General features: G+C 41.5%; 1 protein-coding gene across 1 annotated transcript; it reads right to left on the bottom strand.

Moving 5' to 3' along the window:
- Positions 1 to 167: 167 nt before the first annotated feature.
- Positions 168 to 11,671, bottom strand: Tdp2 (tyrosyl-DNA phosphodiesterase 2). The gene is made up of 7 exons (XM_052728341.1): positions 11,399 to 11,671; positions 11,233 to 11,318; positions 9,021 to 9,191; positions 8,223 to 8,314; positions 4,699 to 4,817; positions 2,850 to 3,020; positions 168 to 1,175 (listed from the first exon to the last, which is right to left on the bottom strand). Exons 1-7 carry the CDS (start codon positions 11,594 to 11,596, stop codon positions 900 to 902), a joined length of 1,113 nt encoding a protein of 370 aa, XP_052584301.1. The 5' UTR covers positions 11,597 to 11,671; the 3' UTR covers positions 168 to 899.
- Between the last annotated feature and the right edge of the window lie 74 nt (positions 11,672 to 11,745).

Consider the following 11,745-nt stretch of genomic DNA (forward strand, 5'->3'; position numbering starts at 1 on the left):
CCTTAAACTAATGGCAATCCTCCTGACATAGCTTCCAAAGTGCTGAGGGTTTAATAGAATAAAACACACAGATTTCTTGGTGATTCCCACTGAAAAGCAACATGTGAGGTTGTTTTCCCAATGTTAGTAGAACAAAAAATCCTATCAAGGACAGAGAAATCATAGTCTACAAATTAGTAAAACGCTTTATTTACAGTACATTTTTTTCTTTACAGAACATTTTTTAAAAATGTATTCTTTATTCACTTCCTGAAAAGTATTTCCATCTTACCAGTAACAAAACCAAAGGTTACTTATTTTCATGAATTTTTCTCTAAGAAGAAAATTCCCATGTTGCTTAAGCTGGGTGTAATCATTACCAAGCTTAATTTTGTCACTTATCAGAAAACTAACATTAATCAGAAGTTACTGAAATTCAAAGTGCAAATTTGATATACAACATCTGTCATCTACTGCAGATGGTCATGGCTTTTTCACTTAAGTTTCTGAACTTACAAAACATAAGACACAATGCAGTCTCAAGAATTCAGTAACTTGCTTTTTCTCTTAATAAAGTGGTTTAATATTATTTTGGTGCCTAACAATAGTGCTGTGAAGGTTAGCCCTGAGACAAGATGGCCACTACCTGAAGTCTTGATGACAATGAGCACTGTTACAAGTTGAGTGGCTGTGTCCTTTCAGCAAAAGCCCACATATTCTGAACACAAGCACACTTTGACTGCAAACACCAGTTCTTAATTCTGAGGACACAAGGTACAAAGTAAAATGTAACTGTTTTTGCTGTACTAATGATCCAGTTTATTAATTCGTCTGTGTTAAACCTAGCTTTCCTGAAAGGTTGAGATCTGCACGAATCCAGAACTACTATAAACATGTAAAGCTCAAATCTGGAAAGCTTTTCACAATACTACATTCAAGGTGCACAGGAGACCCCAGTGATCACTAGGAAATCTACCACAGTCCAGTTTTTCCAACCCGACAAGGTCTAAACTTTGGGGAATAAGGTGGCCCGCTTCTGCTCTGAAAAATATTCGATCAAAACGAAGCTTACAAGCAGCAGGAATCCTGAGATTAGTATTTATTCTTGTATCCCATGTATACTGGCAATGTTTAGGTTTGCCCAAAAATTCCCAGGCATCAAAAACATTATCAGGTAAACCGCCACATTTGGTAACCTGGAAAAGAGAAAGAATATCATGTAAGGTTTATATATTTACAACCCCCTACCCCCTGCTCAATTTAAAAGGTGTTTGATATTATCACCTATAATGTAACTTTTTATTTAATTTTTTGAAAATTTTGTGTTTTTTGTTTTGTTTTGTTTTTGTTTTTTGTTTTTTGAGACAGGGTTTCTCTGTGTAGCTTTGCACCTTTTCCTGGATCTTGCTCTGTAGACCAGGCTGGCCTCGAACTCACAAAGATCCACCTGCCTCTGCCTCCCAAGTGCTGGGATTAAAGGCGTGCGCCACCACCGCCCGGCTGAAAATTTTGTTTTTTTGAGAACTGACTATGACTATGATCAGGCTGGCATCAAACTCACAGAGGTCTATCTGTCTCTATTTCTCAAGTGCTTGGATTAAAGGCATGCACTACTATGCCTGGGAGTCACACTAAAAAAGAAAACCAAACCAAAACCAGACCAAACCCTAATAATATTGTTTTTCTTTCCCCATTCACATTATATAATATAAATTTTTATGAGCTATTACGATAGGCACACCATGTTCTATCTCCAGCATGAAAAAAATAAAGTTTTTATGTGTGGCAGAGCACATACACCCAACCACTTTAATCCCTTTAAATCATCTGTGTGCACAATTCTGGGGCCTTCAGTAGATTGACAGGATTGTGTCACAGCACTGCCTGGCTCCTGAGTGTGTGCAACCAACCTATTTACATACACTCTATTTCTAACTCACCTGCAATGGTTCCTCGGATATTTTGGATCTCGTACATAACAATGCTATCAACTCAAGTGTACACACATCTTTTCCAGTCCTGCTTTCACTCCTCAAAGTAGGAAATGCTGGATCACATGGTAATCCTGTATTTAATTTTCTGAGGTCCTGAAAACTCCTCATGTGTCTAAACTAAACTACTATTTTGCTTCAGAACTGATCACAGCAATGTCAGGAGTATGGGGTAAAAAGGTGATGAATCATGACATATCAGCAAAATTTTTGTTCAGATAACACACCACCATATTCTGTTCACGGTTAGTGTGACTGCATCTCTTTTGTAATTATTAAAATCTCAAAAATCTGGGGCCAATGATATGGCTCCACCAGTACAGGCTCCTGTTGCCACGCCTTAAGACCTCAGTTCCACCCCAGGACCCCATGAAGGAAGGAGAGAACCAAACCTCCCAAGTGGTGCTCTGACTGAAATGTACACACATATAAAATTAAATTCTAGTAACTTTTTATCTGAAAGGTCTAAACATATAGAATAAAACAGAATAAAAACAAAATCCTAGAGGTGTAGGTCAGCAGTGTTGCCTAGCATGTAAGAGGCCCTAGGTTCTACCAACAAAAATAAAGTTGGATTCAATTCAGAAAAGAGGATTGTACCTTGTACCTAGGGATGCTACAAATACCTTCCATCTTTTCTAAGCTCTTCTAATTATTATTTTATTCCAATACTTACCTATCCAAAATATATACTGTTTTATATTGTCTGTACCACATGTAGTAGGATTTCCCCTAATAGGGTAAAGGCCTCTTTTTATACAAAAACTACAAGTGTTCTCTACCTTGTATTTCCGAGTCCACATTTTTGATAAAGGGAACCCAAATTAGTTTCCACAGCAATAACCTCTCCACAAACAGTGAACCAACTCTGTTACTTACTTCTTGATCTCTTAAATTTGTATCTCCTGCAAATATAACAGTAGTTGAATCTGGAGCCTCTTGCATTTTCCGAAAAACTGTTTTTAATTGACTTATTCGTTCTGCAGAATGTTCTCTGGTGCTCTCCAAATGGGACGTCATAAGGCAAAATTCATTTCCACCCAAACTCACCTACAACAGGATAATTACAATTGAACAGGCCACTGACTACCCACCAGTGCTGGTAACAGACTCTAACAGCAGACTAGTCAATCAACTGGGATTTACTTACTCAACTGCAACTACACAGTCAGCACTATCCTAGATGAAAAGAAGCACAAGGTGCCAACCTCACCTATGACAACTATTTAGCAAGCAAGAACTATTCACATAGTACCTCAACTGTGCCCCTTCCCCAGTAACCCCAGGCCATCAATAGCTCACACCTTTCTAGAATGCTATTGCAAGGTAAAAAGACTACTATAAAAGGTCACAAACTGGATCCTGCCTACTTCTCAACCTCCTGTCATACTCCACTACCTTTCCATACTCAGGGTAATCTCTGGGAATGTCTGAGTAGTATTCTCGATTAGGTTACTTAAGGTAGAAAAACCCACCCTAAATGTAAGTAAGGGCATCAGTGTGAGAGGAGTCTTAAACTGAACAAAAAGGGGAAACTGAGCTGAGCAGTAGCAGTCATGGCTCTGCTTTCTGACTGTGGACACAATGTGACGAGCTGCTCCTGCCGTACTCATCACTATGACGTCAGAATCCTCAAACTATGAGCTAAAATAATCCCTTTTAAGGTTGCTTTTGTCAAGTACTGTGTCGCACTAATGAGAAAAATAAGTGTCCGTCACACTAACGTGAACGTAACGCTCATTCACACCCACAGGTTAACCCTTGCAGTGACTTGCAAAGGTCTGTCTGTCATGGGTGTTTCCATTTCCACAGGGTTCATTCACACACTGAATTAAAAAGGGGGGAAAAAGAAAGCAAGCTGAGTACCACTTTCATCTAATTCCTAACTAACTCTGCACCTACAGGACTAGCCGCTTCACACTCCCACTACCAGGCCTTCCCTCAACCCTGAGCCCAAGTGCTAATGATCCTTTGAGCTATGCAGTGGTAATTGTTCTCATTGCTGTAACAAATTACTTGACAAACGTTCTCCTCAGCCAAATGTTGCAATATTCTTAAGAAAACATCTAATCAGTTAGGAATTTAACTTTGATAAGTTTGTTTGTATCTGAAATTAATTGGAAATCTAAGTTTTTGAAGACTATTTAAAATGTATTTGTAAAGGGCCAATGAGCTGGCTCAGTGGGTAAATCACTTGCTTCACAAAACTGATGACCTGACAGCAATACATAGAACCACAGTGGGAAGAGAAAACTGACTCCCCAAAGTTGTCCTCTGACCTCCAGACCCACACTTACAGACAGATATACAAACAGGATTGAAAGAATTGTTCCAGCCAGCGGTGGTGGCGCACGCCTTTAATCCCAGCACTCAGGAGGCAGAGGCAGGCAGATCTCTGTGAGTTCGAGGCCAGCCTGGGCTACAGAGTGAGTTCCAAGAAAGTCTCAAAGCTACACAGAGAAAACGGGGGCGGGGATGATGGATGATGATGGGATTGTCCCAGTGATATGGCTCAGCAGGTAAGAGCCCCTGCCACAAAAGCCTGACCACCTGAGTTTGATCCCTGGAACCTGTGGTAGAAGGAGAGAACTGAGTTCCAAAAGTCCTAACTGACGCACATAAACAAATACTAAAAAAGAGTATCTATATAAGGAACAAATTTATCTGTAAAGACAATTCCTTCAAAAACAAACAAACAAACAAAAAACCCTCAAACTTAAAAACTTACATTCACACATAGAAGGTTTCTCATCATTTTGGTATTTGGAAAAGGAACAATCTCTTGATTTTTAAATTTCACTCTTCCTTTCTTCAACAGTATGGCTGTGAAATATCCTTCTTCGTTACCTTCAAACATTTATGGAAAAGTCTTTAGGGGAGGTCAGAAGTATCTTCACTTTACCACAAGCTCCCCTACTGCTACAAGGAACAACACTATTTACATGGGATCAAATCTTTGAGAGTCCATTTTGAAGTAGGTCAACCAAGTGTATGTTTCTGTCCCTTATCAAAGTCTAACAAGAGACACAAATTTTGATATTTAAGATCAGATAGGGATAGGACAAGCCTCCCTAGTATAATGTTTATTTAATATGTGTGAGGCCCTGGGTTATATCCCCAGCAGGAACAGGGAAAGGAGGAGAAAAGGGAAGGAGGGGTGGGGAGAAAGGGGCACAGGTGCTAAAAATAATTAGCTGTTATGTGTGAAAAATTAAGAATACTGCCGGGCGGTGGTGGCGCACGCCTTTAATCCCAGCACTCGGGAGGCAGAGCCAGGCGGATCTCTGTGAGTTCGAGGCCAGCCTGGGCTACAGAGTGAGTTCCAGGAAAGGCGCAAAGCTACACAGAGAAACCCTGTCTCGAAAAACCAAAAAAAAAAAAAAAAAAATTGAGAATACTGAAAAGCTAGAAGCTCACAAAAAGAGAGTAGGAACAAAAGGCCAGTGAATCAAAGCTTCCAATTTCTGTTTGTTTGTCTGAAAAAGAAAGCAGGTGGGTAAGTAGCAGACAGTTTATGAGAACAGAGAGATCACTTGAGTGCATGTAGCAGGAAACACAGAAAGCAAGCTGGTGGATGTGTTCAACCAAAGTCTGGTAATATTGGGACATAAAATCACCTCAAAAGCAAAAGCTAAGAGGAGGGCCAGTTCAGGTCTAGATACAGAATAAACATGACCCGCATGTCTTCCCCAGTTCCTCACAGCCAAGTCATTACTTTATGCTTAAATTAAGTTTGAGAGGCTCTACCAATTCTATCAAATCTGCAACCCCAGGCCATGTGAGACCCAGGACAGCCACGAATGCAGTCCAACACATTTGTAGATGACTCCCCCCCCCCCCCCCCCAGACAGGGTTTCTCTGTATAACTTTGGAGTCTGTCCTGGAACTTGCTCTGTAGACCAGGCTGGCCTCAAACTCCCAGAGATCCACCTGCCTCTGCCTCCCAAGTGCTGGGATTAAAGACGTGCGCCACCATCACCCAGCTTGTAGATGACCTATTCAATACCAAAACACTGAATACACCCCACCACCTACTGCTCAGTTGTTGTCAACAGAGAAAAGGGAATGAGTTGCAGTACTCGGATGAGTGCCTCATGCCCAACTCAGGAAATCTCTTTTAGGAAAAAGAATGGTCTCAGATTAAAGTCTCTCCACCACAGAACAAGCCATTTGGCTATACCAAAATTTATTTTCTATTAGTAAAGTGCAGTACTTAGCCTTTCTCAGGGATAATAAACTAACAAGTTTTAACAGGGATCTGGAATTTAAATGTGAACCAAGAGTCAAGAATCCCTATACATAAAGGACCAGGTTTATGATGACATGAAAATACCAATCTAACACAACTAAAAAGAACAAAAGGAGGGAAATGAAGCTGGGTGTGGGGGTGTACTCATGCAATCCTAGCACCAGGAGGAAGGAGGCAGATCTCCAAGTTCAAGAACATAGGGAGCTTCTCAGAAGGAAGAAGGGACAAAATAGAGTTCAAAAGCAAAGTATCCTCATAAATACTGCACACTGTAAAACCAGAATCTTCTCCTCTTCAGAAACTCACTCTCAACTCCTCTCCTTTAATCAAAGAAATATAACAAGGGCTAAAGAGACAGCTCAACAGTTAGGAGTTTGGGCTGTTCTTCTAGAGGACCCAGAAGAGCATGGCAGCTCTCAACCATCTGTAATTCAAGTTCCAGGGGATCCAACGTCCTCTTCTGCCTTCGGTAGACACCAGGCACACGTGGTGCACAAGCGTACACGCATGCATGCATGCATGCATACATACATACAGGCAGAACACCTATACACATAATAAATAAGTGTGGCTCACCAAATCAAAGACATTAAAACCCAAAACAGAAAAACAAAGCCATGTATTCAGAGATGATACTGCATCCATAAATCAAAGTGTACATGCCATAAACCATGAACAAGTAGCCTAAGAAATTAAATATGGGAACTTATGGAAGATATGGAAATAAAGGATTTATGGAGTTTTACAACTTACGGGGGCTTTCAAAAGAGAAAGGAAAAAGAACAATGACAGACGAGGAAGGAGGCAGAGGAGAAGCATTAGGGGGAATGTAGGAAAAAAGAAGGAAAAGTAGATGAGGAAAGATGGGGAAATGGGGATCTTCCAAATCTCTAACCAAACCCTCCAACAACCATTCAGTACAATAAATGAAGAAAAGGTAGAAAGAACATCAGGGCTTAAGCTGAGGTCCTCAAACTTCCAGAGAATGGAGTAGGGAAAGGGCAGAATCATAGCGGCAGCAGACTGACCATTCTCAGAAACCAAAGTCACTGAATCAATGCTTCCAAACTCAGAAAACACTGCTTCTGACCTAGAAACTTATGTCCACTCCACTAACTACAAGGCTACAATACAGGTGTTTTCAAATATGGTAGGATTAAAAATACAAAACCAAACAAAAAACCCTACTCCACTACCCATGTACTAATCAAGCAGAAAATGGCTCCAGCTGGGTGTGGTGGCACACACCTTTAATCCGAGCACAGGCAAAGGGAGATGAGATGGAGTTCTGTGAGTTCAAGGCCAGCTTGATCTACATAGTGAGAAAGGGAAAGCCAGAGCTACACAGTGAGAACCTGTCTCAAAAAAAAAAAAGTACTGAAATGAAAAAAAAGAGGGGAGAAGGGGAGAAGCATAGGATACAGAATACAAAGTACAAAATAAGAATCCCAAAAAGATTCGTGAAAGAAACCCAACAAGGAGAGGAGCAGGCACAAATCTCAAGAGCGCCCTCCTTAGCACCCAGGAATCAACTGTGAATCAAAATTGAAAAGCACAGGCTATGTAAAACTGAAAGTCCAAAGTACTCAGTATAACAATTATAAGATGTGATCTGTATTTCCAACACATTTAGCAAAACCAAAATGAGAGAAAAATTTCAAACCGAAAGTATACTGGAAAAGAAAAAAAACAAATCAAAAGGAATTAAAGACTTTTTGAGAAAATATAACTACAATGTGATTATCACACTTAAAAATACACAAGTCTGAAATTTTACAACTTTTTTTTCCTAAAAAGAAATATTTATTTCAATCGTTTTTCCATTTATTAACATTAAGCTGTAAAATAATCTATCAACCTTTAACTATCGTGTGCCTTGCTCATTTTTCTCAAACTATGTGTGCCCTTTCTTGCTGTAAGAGCCCAACTTTGATTTTTCTCCTTTATTGATCTATTTTTCAAAGAAAAAAGGCAACTGAGAAAGAAGGCAAGAGAAGCATTACCTGTAATGATTTTGTAACTGTTTGCTCTTTTCTTTAGGTAGGCACAATATGAAGGAATAACTTCCTGTAGAAATACCACATCTGGACTATACCTAATTAAAAAGATCAATTTAACAAAAACATCAGCATATCATTCATTTTCAGCTACCTAGAGAAAATTCCATAATACATAAGAAAACTGTTACCCTCCAGGACACCCAGTACTCAATGCTTATACTGACCTTTATCTGTATTATTTACTACACAGTTTTATAATGACCAATTAAAAATGGACTGGATGTGTAGCTCAGTGACAGAATACTTGCCTAATAAGGCCGAGTTCAATTCCAGCACCTCTACTACACATCACCCCAGTGGAATTAAAACAGAAAACATTATATATACTACACTGAGTTTTCCATGGTCATATATATCAACAGATGTATTCAATGTTACCTCTTCAGATTATCTTAAAAAGCTGTAGCTGTCCAGTGATAACAGCCCCAGAAAACTTCAGTACTTTACCTAGTCACAAAGCTCTCAAGGCCAGAAACAGATCTTTTAGGACATTTTCATTTCATGGCAGCAATTATGGACAAAACTTACTATGCAAAGCTTACAATTCTAGAATGCATCTAACATAAACTGGTATTCCAATCCATCCCAAGGCCCTTCCCAGACCAAAACACTTCAAGTCTCATACAATTATTCTGAGCTGACCTTAAAGTCAAATTTTCAAGTACACAAATTTGAATTGTTGCTTTGTAGAACTATTAAAACACTTATCACAGTCACTACCACAGAAGTGACAATGCTTACAAAGCTAGGCAGGAACACACCCCTCGAGCCCTCTCTGGCAGATTGCTTCCATCTAATCCATCAATATTCCAGGTAATGAAAGAGATAACGCTGCTATCTTCTAGAGGAGGTCCAGATGGACTGGATTCTAAAGTGGTGGTATCATTTGCATCCTCGTTGGTTAGATCAACACTGGAAAGATCAAAATAAAGGTTTTTTTTTTTCTTTTTATCTACGAATTACAAATTGTATTTGGGGGGCAATGGAGGTAATTCAGTTGGCCCCCACTCTCATTAAAGACCAGAAGTTGTGCATGCTTATAATCTCACCACGGGAGGCTGAGACCAATAGATACTGAGGCCTGTTTTATCCTAAATGAGGAGTCCATGGTCCCAGTGGGAGACTGTCTCAAGAAGCAAGGAGCGCTACTCCTAAAGAACCCAAATCTGACCCCTGGCTTCCAACAGATATACAGACTGTGCCCTCTCAGAATGATTTGCTATATCCATTGCCCTGTTTGAATACAGACTGATGATTCCTAATCAGAAAATTCATATTCTGAATTGCCTCTGTTCAAAGTTTTTTGTCCCAAACATTTCAGATAATGGATACTTGTCCTATGAACAATTTTCTTTGAAGAATCCTAAAAGCTGGGCTGGAGATAGAGCTCAGTGGGTAAAGGTGCTTGCTGCCAAGACTGGTGGCCCAAGTTCTACCTCCAGAGCCCACATGGTGGAGAGAGCTGCAAGTTGTCCTCTGCCTCCACATGCTGGCTTGTGTGTGTCTGCCCTTAGAGGGAACACTTTTCTCACAGAGTGAGTTGTTTCAAATACTTGGTCACTCTGGCTTGTTTCATAATGTGATGTCCCACAAGCACACTAACCATCCACTCACCTCAGGGCCACAAGTAATGGCTTTCTTCAAAGAAGTCAGCATTAGGCACTTTGTTAACTTTTGATTCTACAAGTTGGGCGGTGGTGGTGCATGCCTTTAATCCCAGCACTTGAAAGACAGAGGCAGGCGGATCTCAGTGAGTTCAAGGCCAGCCTGGTTTACAAAGTGAGTTCCAAGACAGCCAGGGCTGTTTCACAGAGGAAACCCTATCTCGAAAAACAAAAAACAAACAAACAAAAACCCACAAAACTTTTGAGTCTGCAACAGTAAAAAGAATCCCTAACCAACTATGCATCCAAATTCTCCAAATGCTAACATTTTCTTATTAACAATTACTTACCTTAGTCTTTTCCAAACCACTTCCATTCTTCCCTGAAGACTTTCTCACCTACACACTCTACAATCCACACTGTGAACTAAATTACACCAATATGCTATCTCTTTTAATAGCCTTTAACTGGAACATTTTAGTCTCTCATGAGTGACGTTTTGTGTGGGTTTTTGAAGATGGAAGCATCTTGTTTATGACTCAAATTTCATCCCAATTTTACTATCCATTGATTGTACTTGTTATTTGGTAGTTCTCAAAGGGTTTTTCTAAATCCTCAAACCTTGGCCATTTAGCAGTTTGAATTCTACTGCAATAGTCACTTGTCCCATGAACAGCTGGTACTTAATGAAATACAGATTTATATTTTATTGTGCAGCTTACAACCTGTTTCTAATTGTTCATTGTCTCTGATTTTACATTGGTTCCTATGTTATTCTGGAATATTTCCAACATTCTCTGGCTACTCCTTTACTTTCTAGCACTGTAGATTATTCTATGTTCATCCTCTACCTCACTTACTCCTGCTCTAGAATCGGTCATCTTGTTCTTTTTAGTAAAGAACATCAGAAGCCAAGGTCTTGGTGCCAGGCTAATTCAACGCCAATTCTGAAGAAAATATAAAGTGTTTGAGACAGGGTCTCACATTGTATACCTGCTGACATCAAACTCAAAAGTCTCCTTCAGCATCCTGAATATAGTAAGCACCTTTAATCCCAGCACTAAGGAGGCAGAAACAGGCGGATCTGAGTTTGAGGCCAGCCTGGTCCACAGAGCGAGTTCCAGAGCAGCCAGGGCTACACCGTGAGACCCGGTCTCAAAACAACAAACAAACCAACCCAAAAAAGCAAGTCACGTTGGAAGTGACCGAGGTCCCTCGGAGAAAAGCATTCCCTCATAGTCCCAGCCCGGGGGGCGCCGGTCTCTATTTCCAGGTCGGGTCTTCTGACGCCCAACGCAGCCCCCCAGCAAGCATCCCCCCAGCAAGCTGCCCGCGGCCCCGGCGCTTACTAGGCCTCGGATCTGAAGGTTGTCGGAGGCTGGCGTGGCCACGCGGGGTCGTTCTCCGGCGGTTCGAAGAAGGCGCTCAGCGCTTTCTGAAAGGCAAAGGCACAAGGGTGGAGGGCACGCCCCGCCCACCTGGGAAGAGGGGAGGAAGCGAGAAGCGCAACCCTACATCCATCTGCCAGTCGTTCTCGGACAGGAAGGCGTGGGCCATCGTGGGGTCGCATTTCGCCACCAACGCAAACCCCATGCACTGAAGCCGCCGCCTCTTCACCGGGTTGTCAACCTCCTCCTCCTCTGCCTCCGCTGCTGCGGGCGCCGCCGCCGGCTCTGCCGGCTCCGCTGCATCTGAACCGCTCCCGGACGCCATCGCCAAGGCGTCCGCTCAGCCAGTCCGCTCCTGACGACGCTTTCCGCGCGACTGGCGACAAACGCCGGGCTCTGCGCAGGCGCGCTGCGTGCGAGTGCTTCCGCATCAACCTTCCGGCCGGAAGACCGCCCCCTTAGGTCTCAAAGGAG

The sequence above is a fragment of the Peromyscus californicus genome, unplaced genomic scaffold (assembly GCF_007827085.1).
Source record: "Peromyscus californicus insignis strain IS unplaced genomic scaffold, ASM782708v3 Scaffold_8__1_contigs__length_139910024, whole genome shotgun sequence".
In the NCBI taxonomy this organism is placed as follows: Eukaryota; Metazoa; Chordata; class Mammalia; order Rodentia; family Cricetidae; genus Peromyscus; species Peromyscus californicus.

What these genes read in the sequence shown, in the direction of transcription:
- Tdp2 (XM_052728341.1), bottom strand. Translation starts at nt 11,596, where the DNA reads ATGGCGTCCGGGAGCGGTTCAGATGCAGCGGAGCCGGCAGAGCCGGCG. An exon ending in AGAACGACTGGCAGATGGAT is followed by an intron (nt 11,319 to 11,398) that starts GTAGGGTTGCGC and finishes TTTGCCTTTCAG; the next exon opens with AAAGCGCTGAGCGCCTTCTT. An exon ending in GAAACCTTCTATGTGTGAAT is followed by an intron (nt 3,021 to 4,698) that starts GTAAGTTTTTAA and finishes ATCCTGTTGTAG; the next exon opens with GTGAGTTTGGGTGGAAATGA.